The sequence below is a fragment of the Carassius auratus genome, chromosome 9 (genome assembly GCF_003368295.1).
Source record: "Carassius auratus strain Wakin chromosome 9, ASM336829v1, whole genome shotgun sequence".
Classification (NCBI taxonomy): Eukaryota; Metazoa; Chordata; class Actinopteri; order Cypriniformes; family Cyprinidae; genus Carassius; species Carassius auratus.
Window position 1 is genome coordinate 22,902,171 of NC_039251.1, and position 21,667 is coordinate 22,923,837.

General features: G+C 38.2%; 1 protein-coding gene across 1 annotated transcript in view; it reads right to left on the reverse strand.

The window, feature by feature from the left end:
- Positions 1–3,432: 3,432 nt before the first annotated feature.
- LOC113108069 (immunoglobulin superfamily member 3-like) overlaps positions 3,433–21,667 on the reverse strand; it is a gene marked incomplete at its 5' end in the record, with an annotated part of 54,698 nt that continues 36,463 nt past the window's right edge. Inside the window, 3 exons of the mRNA XM_026270890.1 lie at positions 3,433–6,327; positions 6,851–7,273; positions 10,659–11,069. Coding sequence (XP_026126675.1) covers positions 6,077–6,327; positions 6,851–7,273; positions 10,659–11,069 — 1,085 coding nt within the window. The remainder of the gene's footprint in view (positions 6,328–6,850; positions 7,274–10,658; positions 11,070–21,667) is intronic.

Genomic DNA, 21,667 nt, shown 5'->3' on the forward strand with positions numbered 1-21,667 from the left:
CCTGAAATGCTTCGGATTTCACATTGCCTGGAACTAGAGCTCATTAAAGCTGTGCTGGGCCCCCATAGAAATCCACACATTTTAAAGCTCATCTATTATGGATGACTGTAGATTGTGGCGAGAGTTGAATGTTCAACAACTGTGCAAAAAATCTGAGAACATGAAGACAGCAGTAGCTTGAGCTTTCTGTTACGTTTAGCAGTGACTGTAGCATAGATGACGACATGTGAGATGTGTCCATTCATTAGTTAGATCCAGCTAACCTATCCAAAAACAGCATTTATTTGAATATTTTTTTTGAATGTCTCTACTGCAAGTTTTGGTCTGTTTAATGCATCTGTGCTCAATAAAAACATTAAGTTCTTTAGGGGGAAAGATTTCTGACGTTTTTGACTGGTTGTGTGTATATAATGTAAAATATACAGTCAGCTAGCCATTATTGCACAATTTATTGCATTGTGCATTACCTTGTAAATAAGCTGTTTGCAAAATGTTTGTCTTCAGAATATACAACAACTTTTAAATTGATGTCAATGAAAAAATAATTGTAAAAATTTGATCATAACACTCTGACTTCAGTGAAATTGTTTTTAAATGTTGCCAATTGATGATTAAATTGCTTTCATAAAACACAAAGGCAACAGAATAATTACAGAAGCATGTCTGAAGAATTTCACTGTTGTCTTTTGAGCTGAGCTTTTTTTTCCACATTCCATACAGCCTTAATGAGAAAAACACAGCTCTCCTGCTCAGCTGTAAGATATTGGAGAGACTGATGCATCTTATCAAGGTCTATCAGACGACTCGACCTTGCATCTGAAGTGGACAAAATAACTACTTGATTCACCCAGCTGTAAACATAAACACACACTCGTTACATTTCATTCTCTTTCTGTGTTGTTTCCCCAATGCATCAGTCTGCATTCTTTTATCCACTTTTATTCGCTCTCTAATCTATCTTCCTGTTTTCTGAGGCGGTGTGTCAGAAACATGACCCCGGCTCTGGATGTTATTGAAGAGTGCATCCCAAAGCCCAGAACCATGTTTCATTGCAATCCTGCAGAGGCACGGTGTCTGTTCTCCTCCCGAACACTTTTTTGTTATATTACAAATGACACAGAGGTACACACCTGTGGCACAGGTTTGCTTTCATCAGAAAGTAATTCCCGTTCCATTCAGGGCTTTCATAAGTCCTGTGACACAAAGCCCAGGCGGTGGTGTCAGCAAATTGATTTGACAGTGTTCAGACAGGTAATGTAATGAAGGGTAGCGGGGAGACTGTATTTACAAATTCTCCAAGCAGTTTCTCCCACAGACCCAGAAATGGGAAACACAATCCCACATACATCATGGAGTGAGAGAAGTATTAATATTCATGAGCAGAATAGAGTTTTAGCCGGCGACTCAAGATGAGTTATGATAGGTGTGATGTGATTTGGTCCTTGCCCCTGGTGGTCACGCCATGCTCCGTTAGCAGACAGGACAGAAACAGCAGACAGGACCATCTATCCTGTATGACAACCTCTTACTACTCACATCAGGCCATCACACACACACACACAAACACAACAGACACATTAATTATCATTTATACACACCACTGCTTCACAAATCGAGCAAAATATGTTTAAAAAACGCCCACAAATGATACAAATTAAAATAATGAGCCACAGAGCTCAGATGACTGCATGCGTGATTTAGCCTAAAGACCCCGTGAAATTAAAATGAGAGGTTTGTAGCTTTCACTCCATGTGTATCTACTTTGATGACTTCAAAATCCTAAACATTGATAGAACATGCACATAAGCTACGTGCTAGGTACAGAAAAATCTTATGTAATGGCTGTGTGAATTACATACGATTTTTGGGGGGATTAAAATGAACAAAAAGAGCAAGTAGGCCTACGGTGCTCAAAACCTTACCTTACCAAGATTCCCAACGCTAAGCTCATAATGATTTATTAAATCATTATGAGCTATCAGGTTGGATGTTGCTGTAAAAGTTTCCTTTAAAAGCATTATTTATTTTCATTAACTTTATCACAGTTTCCACAAAAACATAAACTAAAGTTTTAAACATTAATAATAATAAATAAACATCAGTCACCTCAAACCATCATATTCATCCATGCTGAACAGTTACTTTCAGTTTTATGCCTCGTTCTCTAGATGACAAAATCATATTTTGCCTTCAGGATTAAAGTCTTACTCAGATATATATACATATACAGACATATATATATATAGTCCTGTTTGAATGCTGTTTAGAATTAATATATTTCCCCTAACAAGATCTGTGACTAACTAGCAAGTTGCTACTATTTTCTTTTTTTTGGACATTGTTGTAAATGTGACAATGGTCTCGAACAGTGCTATATAGATACAAGCTACTTATTAATCATAGTTGCTTATCAATTTAAGAAGGTCTTCAAATCTTAAAAGTCTTTTCTCATTTTAATTTATTTCATTAGCAGTGGCTGGACATTTAAAATCGATTTTTCTAAGTAACCTTTGTCCCTGAAAACATTTTATCAATTAGCTTGAATATTTTTCTCACCTTGTTACAACAAATGGTTCCATAAGAAGCCTATTTATGACATATTGCGTGCCTTCAAGCAGCACACAGACTCCAATGGAGGAAAACATGCAAAGTGTCACAAAAATTAATTGTGTTAAATATCTGCACTCCTTGTATGCCAAATTTTGGGGCTGTAGTTAACTGCTGTAATTTGCAATTACAGAACATCACAAAACACTAGGTAAACAAAGCACAAAATGATGTCTTCCTCCAGACATCCTAAATTAGACAGGCAGATGCTCAGACTGGCCACTGTCCACCATTAAATCAGGTTTGTGAGCAGCTGGAAGGGACAGCAGCTCTCAATGTGAGTCCTCCGCCTGCTCTGAAGGTTAACAAGCTCTGGCCTGCTATAATAACACACCAGCCTGTAGCCACCCAACTCATCCAGCTCACAATCCAAAGAATTTGACTTCACCAGACCAGATAAGACACTGGAAGATATGTCAGATCCCATTTTCATCTTAAGAGACAGTACTTTCCACTCCTTTCAAAGCTCAGATTCACAAACTCTTGTTATTCATTAGGGTGAAAGGTACAGAAATCTTATTCTTTAGCTAAATGTAACTAATATGTACTAATAATTGTAACTGTAAACTCAGAAGCTTATTTTAATGGGACAGTTCAACCAAAAATCCAAATGAATTCAAATGACAAACTTGTAAGACTTCCATTCTTCTGTGGAACATAAAAGATGACACATTGAACAACTTCTGAAGGTTCTGTTGATACAGTGGCAGTGAATGGGGTCCAGTGTTGGTGGATGTGAAAAAGTTGGGAAAATATTTAAACTATCCCTTAACATTTGCAAACTGGCCCAATACAATTGATACATTATATAAAGACAATCTAAAGTGTGGTGCACTGAATGTTTTATTGCAATCAACTGACAATAGCAAAGTGCCTTTTCATAATAGCAATTGCTACAATGTAATAAAATAAGTATAGATATAAAAAAACACAAAAAATGTAGAGTACAACAAAAACACATAACCATAAAAAAAAAAAACTATGGCAACTTTTTATTTTTATTTTTATATTTATATATATAGTGCACTATTTTGCTTATTTAAAAAAAAGAACATAAAAATCACCACTTTAAAAAGCAGCACTGGCTGAACTGAACACACATCAACACAACTTTTTTTGTCATTTGTTTTGTTTTTCTGCAGCTACAGTATACTGCCAGTACACAGCCATGACATGCAGCCCTCGAAATGCATTTACAACATTGTGAGAACATTATGATTCAGCTGGGCATGTTGAACTACAAAAACACTATTTAGAGTTCTGAATAAGTCTGTACAGATTGAACGACAGCAGAACCGCAATATCACACTCAATATCACACTACACATCTCCTACATCAGGAAGGCCAACCTATTGACCACCTGTTGATGGTGACGATGCCATTAATCTGACAAAACTTTCAGACATCAATAAAATGTCCCCCTTTCTCATCATCATGCACTGTACAGTTCAACAAAATTTTGTCGATAAAGATAGATTTCTGTGTCATCTGTACGAAAATTCTCAGACTGGTTCAGAATTATTTCCCATAATCCTCTAGGCCACTGCACGCAAGTAGCCAAATTATAGTTGCCTAAATGTTCACTGCTATTTCTGCCACATTCTGTCTATTCACATTTATGAAGTTCACATATTCTATCTAGGAGTTTTATGATTCAATAAATAAGACAACCACAAGCTTTGAATGGATCTAAATTTCATTTACAGAAAAGCCGCGATGTTGACTGTTGAGATTACACGAGGGTGGCAGCGACCCAGATGATGCTCTGTGAGAGCGGAGTGAAAGGTGCACAGTCATAAGATCTTCAGTGGTGTCTATCATGAGACATCCAGTTTGGTGTCAGACAGCAGGTTCCTAGATAACACGTCGTGTTTCATAGTCCGCGTTGAAATAAAAGAAAAATGAACAACAATCATTCACGCTACAGCTAAGCTCTAAATGCCTTCAGTATAGAGGCTGAATCTTTCTTGAAGGAAACATGACTAGTGTGGTTCGCAAAGCTAATGTGAGGATCATAGCATCTTCAATGGTAAAATGTGGCAGTGTTTTCAAAGTGTCCATGGAGACCAACAATAATTTAGATGCTATATTCATCCTCAGAGATATAATCACTCTAGTAGGTCTTCACAGGTTATGACACTGCGCAATAAGTTTTCACAATTTTTCAGCAGTAACACAAAGATCGGGCACCATATTTCAAACACAAACCAATAAAGAGAAGAACAACAACACTTTATGTGATTTAGAATATATACTAAAAAAAAACAAGTCAAATCCTTTCATAACTCATATATGCAGAAGTCTGCCAATAAACGCTTTCCTTCTGGATCATTACAAGGGCACGTATGATGATAAAAAGATCTTGGCACTGAGAATGTCCCTTGAGTCTATAGTCCTGTCTGCCTTCTCCCTCAAGACAACGGTTTTTACAAGAGATTTCGGAGAGAAAATTCCTTCAATGCCCCCTTCAACCTTGCATTATGCAAATGCGAGGACGCTGAGGCCACAACTCACTAAATGTGGGGTCAATTGTGCATATATACACAAACAAGATCACACAAGGGTGTTTTTAGAGATATATTGAACTTCTTAACATTGGAAAAATGTAAAAAAGACCTTGAAATTAAATGAGGGATTTGGGGGCATGTATCAACATCTAAGCACCAGCGATGAGGAAACATGTCAGTGTAGGAAGCTCACTGTCTTTTCCAACATCGAGTTACCCAGATCTAATCCTATTCAGTGTCTCTGAATTTGTGGCTTTTGGAGTTGTATTGGTATTTGGCAGTGAGGATGAGCTGGAGTTCATGTATATCCTTGAGTCTGTGGGCAATGAGGGCTCTCCATAGTCTAGATCCACTTAAACCAAGGCAGTTCTTAGGTCAGTTCTGTGGCACGTGCACACTAACTAAATCAATATACATCCTTTGTCAGCTTTCCGAGTTTTTCTGAGGAAAGATTGTCCTTTTCTTCCTTCATCCATACACCATTGTCTCTAGAAACGTTCATAGTCCAGCAATGACCTTCCAGTCGTCTGCAGCAAAAATCAGCACAGACAAAATAACAAATAATATGTAATGGTTTTCACCAGACTTCATAGACGGGAGTAAAAAAGCAAAACGAAACGGCTGTTTCCGATCCCAGAGAGGGAAGGAGTTTGGTGTCAGTCGGGTAAAACACATCAAAAGGCTCACAGAAAAGTAAAATCATATTTTAAAAAAAGATCAGGAAAAAGAAAGCAAAGCAAATGTCTAGGCATCGGCGCCAGCAACCACCATAATCATGGCAACTTCAACTGAGAAAGGTCTTAGTCAGTCGTATGGACGGATTGACAGGCCAGGCTAGAAACCCAGATAACTTTCTGGTGGCCTCATCACGGACGAGGAGGAGAAGAAAAACAGAGAGCGAGTCAGAGAGAGAGAGAGTAGATGAGCGAGTCTCTGAGTGAGACAGGATCACGTGTCATTGTTACTCCACAGAGCCGGGGTGAAGGCTGAGGGCTGGGGGGTCCAGACAGGTTGGGGAATAGCTGAGATGAGGCTCTTTGATCCACAAGAGCGGCGCTCCGTTCTTGCCCTCTTGGTTCTTGCTGGAGCTGCGGGTCTTGTAGCGCACCAGCAGGACCGCGATGAGGAGGATGCCAAAGATAGGGAAGGGGTAGAAGAAGACGAAGTAGAAGAGGGAGTCGTTGGAACAAACCACTGACTGTAGGGTCGATACTGGAGCGGGACAGAAAGATTTAGAACAATTTAATATGAGAGTAAAAAATGTGTAAAAACAAAAAGAGAACTGACCAGTGTTGGGAAGGCTACTTTGGAAATGTAACATATTACATATTACAAGTTACCCTATTCAAAATATAAGTAGTAGTAGTAGTAGTAAGTAGTGTAACTATTTCAAAGTAATGTAACGGATTACAATTGAGTATTTTTTCTAGATTTTAATTTATGTTTTCAACTGTTAATAATTTTCAAACATTTAGACCAGGCAGCGTTAGCCTTATAGCAGTGCTTAACAGTAATTACTAATATATATATATATATATATATATATATATATATATATATATATAATTTATGTGCCCATTTTTACTGTTACATAAATATATAAAATGTAGCTTTTTTTTAAGTTTACTTCAGCTTCTTCATGTATCATTTCACATTAAATGTAGGCAGGTAAACTATTTGTTTTACGGTGTTAAATCACAGGAAAATATTAACAACCACATGTGCAAAAGCTCACCCTGCTCCATAACATTAACAATGGTGACTCCAGAGTTATTGGTGGCCAGGCGATACCAGGCATTGCGTGGGTTCAGCAGCCACTCCTCCACATGGCAGTAGTAATTGCCAGCATCTCTGGACCGAGCTTTCTGGATGGTCAGACTGTACAGTTCAGAGGTGGCACGTTCAAACTGCAGGCGAGAGTTTGGACCAGGCTCCTCCGTAGGGCTGCAGTTCCCATTACCAAACACTGCATCATGACCGATGGAAAAGACGCATTCTGGTTCATCCTCCTCCTCCTGTCCCAAACGGTACACATACCAGGATACAGAGAAGCGGGAATCTTTGGAAGACTGAGACAGAATGCTGCAGCCCAGCCGGATTGATCCATCTTCAGGTACTGTGATATTAGATTCTGCCTCCTCCACCTGCAACTTCACCGCTGCAATAAATAATGATAACTTAATGAGAAAATCATTAAGTGCATGACAACATTTCTAATCTTCTTCAGAGATTGGGGTAGCATCTGTCGAACACTCATTGTTACATTTATATAGAGCAAAATGTTCTGCTGTAATTAAAGGAATTATTCACCCAAAAAATAACAATTCTGTCACTCTGAAAACGGTATGAGTGTATTTTGTTGAACACACAAGGTGACATTTGCAACACAATCAACAGTAATTCATAATGCAACAAAAGATTTCCATTTGAAATAAATCCACTTTTTTTATGTTCTAAGAATCCTGAAAAAAAAAAATTAAGCAGCACAACTGTTTTCAATATTTATAATAATGAGAAAAGTTTTCATCAGATAAAAGAAAGTCATAGTTTCATAACAACATGAGGGCGAGCAAATAATGACAGAACTACACCTAAAAATGTTTATACTAGTAGTACAAAAAGGATTTAAATAAATATTCCAACATGCCGATAAATGAACTATCCTCTATCAAAATTCTGCAGGGCATCAAGCGTCCAGAGATGTGGAACTAGCAGTTCAAAATGTCCCTCTCAAATGAAGGTGAGGATCCTCACATTTTGTGTGAGAAGTCACAAGCTCATTCAGCAGGGTTTTGGGCTGAGATCAGCTAAAAATAAGACTGGCACACATTAAGGGGCTCCTCTTATCTTCTGCTCGCTCATGTAAAAGCAGTGCAATTTAACTTTGAAGATGGCAGATTATGAGGTGCTGAACCTTAAATCAGCTATCTATTCGTAAATAGATTTATATGGATGCTATTTCAGGCAATCGTGCAGCGGGGAGGTGATCTGAAACACACACACTTCCATCCCCAGGGAAATAAGACTGGAATTTAAGTGCATACTTAGATATATTATAGAGATATGCACTGCATATATATCTGAGAAGCAAAATAGAAAGAGGTGTAAAATCCAGAATTCATGAAAGACAGCTTGACTAAAGTAGTGCTGAGAAGAAGATTAGATACTGGATAGGGAAATGCATTCATGCTGAAGAATAGAAAGTGTATGATGCATAAACAAATGTAAGGGCTTCCATAATTATCAGCATGTCCATGTGAACGTTAGATTTGCATTATTCATTTAAAATAATAATTGATCACTTTTTGTAGTTGTCTGACCAGCAAAAACCAACAAAAATGTGCCCAAACTCACTTTTCTTAACCTTGATTTGTTTCAGAGGAGCAGATGTCTTGGCCAGCTGTGCTCCTAAAGCTACTTGCTCAATAGACCCGAGAACAAACTACACAACAAAATGTGTCTGTGTAACAGTGGTAAGTGGATGACCCATGTGTAGTGCAGTAATATTGAAGAGTGTGTTGTGTGAGGTTGGGATGTGGGGGTGGGGTCTGTCCCTCCGGCCCCTCAAAGCTTTGATTCAATGCTGAGTCCAGATGGCATCAGACTAATGCAAACCTTTTCTACATTGTCACCTGAACCACACTAGACTTGCCTACAGAAGCTAGGTCATGATGTTACAGAAAATAAGTGGACATTATTTGCAAAAGGGGGACAGATGAATAGCTATGGCGGTTTGCAGCAGGGGTCTTCACGGGGGTCTGCGTGGGCTGAATAGAGGAGCAGCAGACGTGTGGCACTCAGAAGGGAGTCATGAGTAAAGTCTTTGGGATCCAGCAGTCGTGATTGTGTCCCCTATGAGGTTCTGACTCTGAGTGCTAAGGTCTGTGGCTAATGTGTGTGTGTGTGTGTGTGTGTGTGTGGGGTGGGGGTGTTCTCCCTGAAGGGCTGATATGCTGTGCGCTTACGTTTAAGGAGTCACGCGTACAAAGATCCTGTCCCTCTTTATGTCTTCCTCTCATAAATACACACATGCTGATGAATGATTCAGTTTGGGCAGACATGAGCTCAGGATGGCTGCGCTCCACGGTGGTCTCAGGGGGAGAATGTTTTCATGCTGCTCTTTCCAATCCTCTCATGCCAGATGGCCTGGTAAACCCATGGGACTGCTACACACACCTACAACTGAATCTCAAAGGCTTCAGAGTCTGCTGTAGGAATAAAGGCCAACTCGGCTAGTTGGGTGCCATTGTAAATACTGTCCAGCACTTTCCATGAACAAGATACAAAACAGGACCAGAGAATTCTTCAGAAAAACCTCTAGAAAATGTTGATTTTTAATCTCAGGAGGGCCTGAGGTTTTTTCTTTTGTTCATTTTATTTGAGAATTTTCTGCAATTCTGCTACCAAAATAAATATACAGCTCTGGAATTTTTAGTTTTTTGTTTTTTTTTGTTTAAGAGACCACTGAAAAATGATTGATGATACTCTTTATTGGTATGCGTTAGAGTACAGTTAACATTTTTGTTTAATTCTATAAACTACTGACAATATTTCTCCCAAATTCCAAATAAACATCCTGTCATGTAGAGCATTTATTTGCAGAAAATGAAAACTGGTCAAAATAATTAAAAAGTTGCATTGTTTTGGAGTGGTATAGAGAGAGCTATAGTTTAAAAACCCTAATTTGTGTTTTTTTTTCTAATTATCTAGCTAAAAATAAATATAATAATAATGTAACTAAAAACTAAAAAAAAAAAAAAAAAAAAAACATTTCCAAAACACCAAATGTGTAACATGCACAGTTCTGTTAGAAAACTTGGAAGTTTTAAAATAGTTTTCCACATTAATATTTTAAATGCAATTTATTTTAGTGACTGCAAAGCAGAATTTAAAAAGTTGCATTGTTTTGGAGTGGTATCGAGAGAGCTATAGTTTAAAAACCCTAATTTGTGTTTTTTTTCTAATTATCTAGCTAAAAATAAATATAATAATAATGTAACTAAAAAAAAAAAAAAAAAAAAAAAAAAAAACATTTCCAAAACACCAAATGTGTAACATGCACAGTTCTGTTAGAAAACTTGGAAGTTTTAAAATAGTTTTCCACATTAATATTTTAAATGCAATTTATTTTAGTGACTGCAAAGCAGAATTTTCATTCATTACAGTCTTCAGTGTCACACGATCATTCAGAAATCATTATAATATTTCTTGTAGCAATGCTGAAAACAGTTGCACTTCTTAATATTTTTTTTTTTATTATTATTATATTTTTGTGGGAACCATGATATATTTTTTCCAGGATTCTTTGATAACTATGAAATAAAAAAAGAAATTTTTTCAAATAGATTCTTTTTGTAACATTGTAAATGTCTTTACATCCCATTTGATCAATTTAATACTGTACGTCCTTTGCTTAATAAAAGTATTAATTTCTTAAAAAAAATGCAGTTAAAAAAGTTTGAAAACTAAATGTGGGTCAAATATAAATATACATTAAAATACAAATAAATATATACATCAATTTGATAAGCAAGCATTCTTACCTGGCTGTCTCACAGCCACATGTGTGAAGCCGGAGGAGTCTTGTGCCAGGCGATACCAGAGTCCATCAGGGTCCATGAGCCACTCCTCCACAAGGCAGTAGTATGTTCCAGAGTCGCTGGTCTCGGCACGGTGCAAGGTAAGCCCATAGAGGCGAGGAGAGAGCCTTTCAGACTGCACACGGCTGCGGAGACGTTCCTCCTCTGCGTACGCTCCATACTCGAATGCTCCAGAGTGTTCGATCTTCAACAGCAGCTCATCCGGCTCCCCTGCCTCGGCCTTCCGCGCATACCACAACACAGCATGCTGAGAGTCCGGGCTGGTTTGAGAGGTGATGGAGCAGTTGACACGCACCCGACTGTCCTCCAGAAACTGCAGACTCTGGTTGGACTTGTGCACCTTCAGTTTACTTACTAAAGGAGGAGAAAACAAAAAGGGGAAAAGTTAGAATAATGAATACCAAGATTTAGAGACTGTTTAGACCAAATACATAAAAAAGACACTTCTGTCTGTTGGCAGACAGATATTCTTGTCTGTAAGTAACCTTGTGAAAAAGAAGATGTGCACTTTTAATGTACTTCAAATCTTAAAAGTATATTTACAAAAAATGGTCCTTGAAGAAAATATATTAATGGATAAAAAAGGCCACTTAAAAGTACTTAAGTACAATTATTAAAAAAAGTGCACCCTGAACATAATATCCATAGGAATCCAGTGTTTATTTCTGGTGTGAATAGGCCTTTAACCAGAATGGATATTTACTGCTGCTGAGGGAGGGCTGGAATCACTTGTTTTAGATCTGGAAGAAATAAGACGTCAGAAACTTTCTTGAAGGATCAGGGCTGCGGGATTCTGGGCATACATATTGGACTACTACAGGTGTGTCAGGTGTGACACCATATTTCACACCATGAGTGGATTTATGAGTACCAGAAGAGCTCAGGAAAACCCAATGAAGATAGGAGACACACTTTCACACCTGCAAATAAAAGGTCTTACAAATGTAGTTCATTAGATATGTGCAACAGAGAAGCATTCAAAAGTAAAGAGAGCAGATGTACCCCTTTTATTTGGCATGAGAATGTGCAAACAGTTCAGGGACACTTTCAAACGCATTAAACATATGCCACTGCATTACTCCTCAACTCACACATACAGTGCCTTTTACAAAGAAATTACAAAATTGGTGGGACTTCATACGATTGTTTGTTTTACATCTTTTATTACCTAAAATTAATGAGCATCTGTGAAACTTTCACATTCAGTTTTTCGTGCTTTAATGGCTCTTTGCTAAAAATCCAATTTTCCACTGACACTTTGGCTCCCAGTAATCCCCATCACGCATTTCTGCACTTCTAGCAAAGTCGCACGATTCATCCCTAAGCCTGGACCTTCTCTGTGAATAACAGTGGCATGAACACTCTTATGCTTCTAACCAGCAGGCCAGAAAACCAATTCCCTGCAGCAAAGCTCCTATAGTATAATATCAAATCTCACCGATTTAACACTGTTTCTCGAAGGTTTTTTAAGATTTATAAAAAAAAAAAAAAACTGCAAAGGAGCTGTTCCTCAGTTTAGGCTTTTGATTACCATATTCCATATTCTTAGAAATCCAAAACAAAACAAACCACTCCAAAAAATGAAGAGAAAATGACAAATAATAATGATCACAATTGTATTTGATGTGACAGCTGTGTGTGTGCAGTAATATGGGCGCTTGCTGACATACTGTTGTCATTGTACATGCTATCAGACCAAGAGCTTCTAAAATTAAAATGTCACACTGCAAAATGAGCTTTGTTTACTCCTGTAGGGCTGTCAGAGTTAATATCTCCCCACAGTTCAGCTTCAAAACAGAAGACGCCAACAAAACTGACAAGAACGGGTGTCTGTGTCCCTTTAGTTGTTGATGGTAGTTGCGCTAGATTGGTTGCTTGTTGGCATAAAGCCAGCTAACTAACTGCTAATTTAGCTCTTACTTAATAATAATAAAAAAATCAACAACAACAACAACAAAATATCACTATGAGAGTCATTCACTAAAGTGTTAAAAATGTTAGAAAGCTCTTGAAAGCAAGACAGCTCCTGACTAATCTGGAGTAATGACTGTTGATCATCTGGCAGGAAAAAAAATAACATTTTAAAATATATTAAAATAGATAAGTTATTTTAAATTGTAATAACATTTCAGTGCATTCTTTGTGACTTATAGGAGACTTCAAAAACAGTTTGAAGTTTCAGTGTATTTTCACTGAAGTGCAGTTTTCAGGATACAGATAAAGATTCTGAATCTGCAGAGGGACGGAATTTCATTTAAATTGACAAAAATGTACATAATCTTTTGCAGTTTTTGACACTGCTAACAGGCATTTATCCTGTAAATGCAAAATGGCATCTTGTGCGCACTCAGACATAAAGCATAACTGGTTGGGTGCACGCTAAAGATGCTCTCAAAGCGCTGGCAGTCATTCCACAGGGAATCTCTACAGAACCCTTCAGAGCTAGCAGCTAATCACAGGAGAATGACTCTTCAATCCTCTAAAGCAGAACCACCAATAGATGGGATTTCCACACAACAGATTTCTAGTTTTCTTTCTAATTACTCCGGTTCTGACAGAAAACAAAGGCTGAAAAAGAGATGTCAGGGATTAAAGACCCCATGAAATCAAAATTTGAGTTATGTGGCTTTCAGTTCATGTAGTTTAGCTTTGAAGCCGTTTATGTGCTAGTGTACTCATCAATGTTAAAAATTCACTTTTAGCAGATATATGCAGTTAACATTTACAATGCCACTTGCTGTGCATTTCTTTTCATGATCTCGACATGTCTTTTTTAATATATTGAGATTATAAGATGATGAAAAACTCTTTGATACACCACACTCAAGCTTCCTGCTTCCATAGGAAATACGTCAACACAGGAAAGCAAACTACACTTTGCTTTAATGCCAGTTGCCTAAAACCGTCTGTGAGTTAAATCTTAGACAAGTTTTCTTTACTGAATTTGTTTGTGGCTGATCACATCACTGATCACAGGTGCATTCAGCGTTACATGATATTCAGAAAATCATGTTTACAAACACAGAGCCATTTTCAAAGCACCTAATATTGTTGTTTGGCAGCACTGCTGCACAATTAAATACAATCATAAAATATTGCTCAGATTTACATAAGGCTTTGAAATCAGAGAAATGTAATGCACGGCAGCTCACAGATGAGACACTGTTTAGTCTCATGGGCAACAGAACAGCAATACAGCGAATATGATTGGAAACATTTGCCTTCTCCATTTCAAGCTCACTCCTGGTCAATGCTTTTCTTTCAGCGAGCATGATGCATAAGTGGATTGGAGCGGAGGACTGATGCTCCACTCTCTCTCTTCCCCCATTCAATTTTCTAATAAAGAAAATGAGCAGAGCAGGGAGCCTTTGACAAAACGGAAATGAGGTCCATTGCTCTTTGTACTTTCTGTTCTACAGGAGCAGCTATCCTTTCATTAGCTCCCAAGAGTTGCAGCAGATAAGATTATCTCCCCACTCATATTAGCCATAGTTATGAATACTCTTGCGTGGGTTTTCCATCATTCACTTGCTTTTTGGTTAACCTTACTAGGTCTGAATCCTTCAGAGGGCCTCCTCCATGTGTCATAATGAAGGAAGGTGGCCAATTAAATTCTGACAGAATCCTCTCCGACTCTGACTCCACCAGGCACGATTAAACAATTTAATTAAACAAGATATTTGTTCTTGACAAAACTGCAAGCCATTTCATTTTTGTTGCATAATCGAATTAGGAAAATCGATAAATGTATGAAAAGCGAGAGAGGGAAAAGAAAGATGGGAGAGTAAGAGAGAGTGTAAAAATGAAGCAAATCAAGCAGCACATTTTAAACAGCTCAGAGCTTGATTAGAGGCAGTTTGTGACGGCTCTCAGACAGAGGGCGAGGGGGTGTGGAGGGGGAGGTTGGCAGCGGAAAAAGCAAACAGAGAAAATGTTTTGAGTGCATTTGTGATTTTCTAAGAAGACAGCGAGCCGCGTTCCCTCCTCCTGCGTGTGTCCAATTTGTTAGCCCCAGTTAATTACCAAGATGCTGTGCTGCCGAGATAAAGATGCTTTTATTTGGTTTATTTATTGATGACACAATCTACAAAGATAATGCAGCCTTCCCATCAAGAAACATCATTTTTTACAATTATTTATTACATTAAGAAAACATCTATTCCAGTGACATCCGCATGCACTGGAGATTTTAAAGTGGCCATATCATGAGGAATAAAAGAAAAAGTTTGTGCTATCAAAACATACTATAAATGAGCAAACTAAATGTCCTTGCCAATCCAAAAAGAGCATTTACTGAAACTAAAGCCTGAACAATATGTTCCCAGTGAGATCTTGGGGAAAAGTCAGAATGTACAGCTTGTAGGAGCAGTCATGCAGCACGAATGCCACACTAGATTTCTGACACTGCCAGAACTTTGTCAGAGGCTCAGTCACAGTGAGGTAGAAAGGAAAGAGGAGAAATTAATGAGAAAAAATAATGTGACTCCGAACCACAAAACCATGCAAGGGTCAATTTTGTGAAATTGAGATTTATACATGAATAAATAAGCTTTCCATTGATTTATAGTTTGTTAGGGCAATAGGACAATATTTGGCTGAGATACAACTATTTGAAAATCTGGCATCTGAGGGTATTAAAAAAAAAAAGTCTTTAAATTTGTCTAAATTAAGTGCTTAGCAATGCATATTATTAATCAAAAATTATGTTTTGATATACTTACTGTAGGAAATGTAAAAAAAAAAAAAAAAACATGATCTTTCTTTAATATACAAATTATTTTTTTGCATTAAAAAAAAGGCATGTGACTTATGACTGGTTTTGTGTTCCAGGGCCACATATGTAATTTTAACGAAATCGTATACAGTTCCTGATTGAGTGTAGCACCTTCCACTCTGCACATCGGTCTTAAATGTATTTTTTAACACATCCTGATCATTTTAGTCTGATCTCAAGAGTATACAGTAGATTGTTGCCTGAATGTCAAACATAATAGAGGATTTGCAAAAAGGATATTACTGAAAGATAGAGCCGGTAAAAAATGTATTAGACTCAACAGCAAACAGCAGCTGTTGGGTAAAATCAGTTCCAGCATTCAAAATGTATTTACACTATAATCCCAATCATAGGAAACAACATATCACATTCTCGAATGTTGATTAATGATTCACAGTGGACCAAAGACATGATGCACATCTAATCGGGAAAATGGCTCTGCCCTTGACTCTAGTAAAATACAGTAAAACAAATGGTAGCAGGCACTTTATTTGGTTTTGTCAGATCAATGTTTTACCCTTGTCTGTGTCTTTTGGCATCTGTCAGAGCTCGTTTTGGCTGATTGAACATGCTGAATCAGCACTTGTAGGGTTGTGAGAGTCTGGGAAGTGACCTACTGTAATCTGATGATTGTCCGCCTTGGTGCAGTGTAAATTGGACTTAAGACTATATGATTTAGGAAAAAAAAAAAGACTAAAAACTAACATTTGACTTAGGATAAGAATGGGATCTATCCCCCTAAGTATTTCGTAATCCATTATTAAAAACAGCGATCTTTCAAGAGTTCTGTTGATGACACAAAAACACAAGCAGTCATTAGGGAAGAACAGTTAATCGGTAGCTGCTAATTTCAACCCCCACTGACAGATGAAGAGTCCTTATCACTGTCAATCACTAACAACATAATAATTTCCACAGTTCATGCATATTTATGAGTCCCACAAGCACGTCTATTTGCCCGAGCACAAGTGGAGACTGAGAAATGGTTCAGGTGTACCTGTAAACATAAAAGACTTTGTGGAGCGCTCTCTTTTTTAAAGGGGGAAGAGGAGATCCATTAACTGCCTTGCAGATGTAAGTGGCTTTAAGTGGAGCAATGACAAGCGGAGGTGGATAATCATCAAAGATGGAAAGAGCAGACAGAGGAGTGTCTGAAAGGGATGAGAGAAGGGGGAAAAGATACTTAAAAAATGAGAAAAAAAGAGAATCAGGGAGTGAGTAAACGGTGCAGTAATATTAAGAGGTAATCGTTGAATCGCAAAATGGCAGAAGAGCTGCTCACTTTGAACAGAGATAAGCTGAAAACGAGTCAAATTGAGAGGAAAAGTGAAATTATGGACTATGGAGTGGAGTAAGTCCCTTCCAGTTGAAAATGCATCAAAAAACATGTTTCTTTTTTATGCAGCACTAACCCAAGCACATTGACGGCCGGCTTAGAGCTTCAAACTTGACTGCTCTTCCATGAGCTCTTCTAACCGTTAATCCAAGCAGCAGAGCCTGAAATGTGTCATATTAACGTTCTGAAATATGCTTAATCCAAGTGAAGCAGATTGTGTGCGTGTGTGTGTTTTTTTTAGGGGTGGGAGGCTGTGTTCCCTCAGGAGAGCAGTTTAAGCAGATCCGCCTTGCACAGTAAAGAATGGGGCTTGAGCACTGCTGCCCCCCGTCTGCTACAAAAACATAATGGGAGCCTAATATCTATGCTAATGAGGCCGATACATCTGATTCCTTTGTGTTGCAGAAGGATTTCCAGCAGTTTTCTACAATGCAATTAGGGCTATATTGTAATTATGTGGATCTGTGCTCGGGCAGGGAGTCCACAGATGAGCCCTGTGTGTCCTGCGCCTCCTCCCTGCTTTAATTTTCCAACTTCCGTTGAGATGTGTCCCCTCTCCCATACCGTACAATATATGTGCAGGTTCTGGTCTGTGATGAAGCAAAAACAGCTCTGTGTGATTATCAGGGAACTCTGGGATAGCTGTGTGCTATCAGAAAGCATGCAGTAAGTACACTGAGGTCTACTAGAGATGGCATAGGTACGTAGCATGTGTTATATGCACAGAGGGTACAGGACTAAATCCAAAGTTTTCTTTTGGCCAGAGTGAGTGTCTGGCGAGGAATGTGGCTGAATAGCATCTGTTAAATGCTCTCGGCATTTTACACCCAGGCCTATCTATTGTTTGGCAATCAGAGCCTCATATGTATCATCAGCGAAAACAACTAGTGCAAAAAGTAAAAAGGAATGAAAACATTACAGGAACTGAAGAGTGAGGAAGTCAAGTAATATTAGCTAGGGAGCTCAGTGAGTGAGGAAATGTTTTTGAAAAAGATGAGTGACATCCTCCGAGACTTTGATTAAAAATTCTATGAAGTGTGTTTATGGATGCAGGCAGGGTATTACTGAAGAGGAGTTATTACAGACAGCTTGAAGAAGCACTGGTTGATAGCCAAGGACCTATATTTAAAAGCGTTTACAAATGGTCCATAAAATGCGTATGAGTGAATATATATATCGGTATATATATTAATATGCAAAATGACATTTGGAGCACCATCAGTTAAAATGTCCAAACATGTAAAAATATGCCTTTCTGTCTGTTGTCGAACTGTTGTGAGTTGTGGTTCTCTTGTGGACATGCGTCGACTGACATGGAAGAGAAGAAATTGTTGAATAAAGTTATTTTTGTTTTCTTTATGCACAAAAAGTGTTCTCGTAGCTTCATAAAATCATAGTTGAACCACTGATGACACGTTGACTATTTTGATGATGTTAAAAATCACGTTAACTACCTTTCTTGGAATTTCCTGAATGTGTCAGTTACAAGAGTGTCGGGCCAAAACCGGGCGTGCTTAGTGAATGCCAGGGCCATTCGCATTTCCACTGTCACTTCCGGTGCTTGATCGTGCCTCAATAGCCGCGTTTCCACTGTCAGGCTTAAACCGGGCGTGCTAGTGCATGCCAGGACCAGTCGCGTTTCCACTGTCACTTCCGGTGCTTGATCGTGCCTCAATAGCCGCGTTTCCACTGTCAGGCTTAAACCGGGCGTGCTAGTGCATGCCAGGACCAGTCGCGTTTCCACTGTCACTTCCGGTGCTTGATCGTGCCTCACTAGCCGCGTTTCCACTATCAGGCTTAAACCGGGCGTGCTAGTGCGTGCAAGGACCAGTCGCATTTCCACTGTCACTTCCGGTGCATTTACGCCTGACAGTGGAAACGCGGCTAGTGAGGCATGATCAAGCACCGGAAGTGACAGTGGAAACGCGAATGGCCCTGGCATGCACTAGCACGCCCAGTTTTGGCCCGACACTCTTGTAACTGACACATTCAGGAAATTCCAAGAAAGGTGGTCAACATGATTTTTTACATCATAAAAATAGTCAACATGTCATCAGTGGTTCAACTATGATTTTATGAAGCTACGAGAATACTTTTTGTGCATAAAGAAAACAAAAATAACTTTATTCAACAATTTATTTTCTTCCGTGTCAGTCGACGCATGTCCACAAGAGTACCACAACACACGACAACAGACAGAAAGGCATATTTTTACATGTTTGGACATTTTAACTGATGGTGCGCCAAATGTCATTTTGCATATAAATATATACACCGATATATATTCACTCATACGCATTTTATGGACCATTTGCTCTATGTTTTCAGTGTAGTCTACAGGTGCACTGAGCAGCATAGAGCGCCCTCTCGCGGCTGTAGACGGTAATGTTTTCTCTTGGTTCATTTCTCTCGGTTCATGTCAAATTAATTTTGATAAATAAGTTGCACCTGACTATAAGTCGCAGGACCAGCCATACTATGAAAAAAAGTGCGACTTATAGTCCGGAAAATACGGTAATAACATATTTTATCTGTCATAAGTCTCATCTCAAGAGTTTAATTCTTGTCATAAAAATATAATAATGATTTTTGTTCGGGAGCTTTTATAAAAATATAGATTATCATTCTTTTACCAATTATCTTTCTTGCAAAATGTGATGTTATAGGCTGTGACTACAGATAAACTCGACTGAATAAGCAGGCTATGTTAATAACACTTTATTTCTGTGACTGATTTTCAATCCTGATAAATTAATTTATTATTATCAATAGCTACGTTTACATGCACCCAAATAATCCATTTGTAATCGGATTGACGGCTCAATTGGACTGAAAAACGTTAATCTAAACACCTTAATCGTTCCAATTGAGCTCGATCCGAATGAAATTTCGATCAGATTGAAGGGGGTGGTTTATTCCTCTTCTAATATGATTAAGCGTGGATGTAAGCACTATAACGGATTGAACCATGAAACTGAAAGGACTGCGCATGTGGAATGACGCAGAAATAACGTAATGACCTATGACATACGGTACAAGCAGCTCTTCCTTTTGAATGAAAGTGTTGTATAAATGCGTGTCCTGTCATTATAAAACTCTCCTTTCACTCGGCAACTGTGAAATGAGCAGGACAACCTTGTTTTAGAGAATCCACAGGCAACCCTATTTGTGTGAGGGAAAGGGCTTTTTTTGTGTGATAAATATGAGCAGCACAGCAGTTTACTCTATATGTATATTTATTCATAGACGGGTAAATATTAAAACATATAAAGAAACCGTGTAGGAGAGTGGTTATTATGTGCAAACTGTGAGAAACTCAATATTATCTGTGTCACTTTCACTATTTGAGCAGTGTGCACATGCCAAAAAATCTATTCCTATTTCATCAACCCCAGAGGTGGGTAGTAACGAGTTACATTTACTTCGTTGCATTTACTTGAGTAATTTTTCGGGGTAACGAATACTTTTCGGAGTATATTTAAAGATGGGTACTTTATACTCTTACTTGAGTACATTTTTTGGGAAAAATCTGTACTTTTACTTCGTTACTGTGGGCGAGGCCCCTCTCGTTACTTTATCTTAATGCAATAAATGCTTCAGTTTATTCCAAACGCGCCGTCTACTTTTCTCTGGACAATGAGCGATGCCCATTCGCGAATGATTCATTCTTTTGAGTCAACTCTGTTCAAAGGCTTGATCAAACCAATTGGCAAACGAGTGAATTGGTTCATGAATCAGTTTGATTGAGTCGTTCAGTTCCATGCTGCACGCGCTGAGCGTCTGAAGCGGTTCACTCAGAGTTGTAACGTTTAAGAATATTAGCAGCGTTGAAAACGGGGCTATGGAACTGCACTGAATTGAAAGCTAATCTGCAAAGGCTATTCTTTGCTTGCGATGGAGATCCTTATTAGATGAACGCGTGTGCTGTCTACTGTTTAACAGGTAATAACTTGGGCTACATTCGATTACAGTACACGATACCACTGTGACATTAGTTTGTTGTACGTGTGTGGCTTATAACAGGTTGAATGCAGCTTCCAAAAGACAAAGAATAGCCGATTAAGGTTTTATTAATTTTAATACAATCACACCAGTGCGAGTACGTTCTGCAAGTCATATCATCAGCTGCTAAATTCAGATCTGTGATCGCTTGCTGGCGCTGAGCCAGAGACAGACGCGTTTTTACAGCGCTGCGCATTAACCAATCACACACGGTTCTGTTGAGCTTTTGAATGCAATGGCCAATCAGAGGTGTTCCGATGAGTCATCGCTGAAATGCCGATGCTTCCTTCACTCGCTCACTGACTGAATACCTCTTTCTGCCGAATTCTCTCGTCAGAAACAACAAAGTGCAGATGTGTGTACGAATCTATAATTAAGATATTGATTTCACAGTGTTAACAGTTTCAGTGATTTTAATGGGAGTTTCTGAGAGTGATTGAAATCTAGACTGTCAGTGAAAATTATGTTTAATAATGTAAATGTTATTTGCTCTCTTTCTGAACAATGAAAGATTAGTAGCAATATTTATATCACATTAACTTTCAATGTTAAATTCACATTTAAAATAAAGTCAGTCGTATTAAAAATATGTTATGGCATGACACCTATATTTGTTACTTAAATAAACAGACAGGGTTTTATAATAAATTACATAAATTGGATTAAAGGCTGATGAAATATATACATTTATACACACACACATACATTACATACATTTTTTGTCTATATATCTATATAAAAAAAGGCTCCGTATATATGACCCAAAGTAACTAGTAACTAACTACTTGAGTAGATTTTTTATCCGATACTCTTTTACTCTTACTCAAGTAACTATTCAAG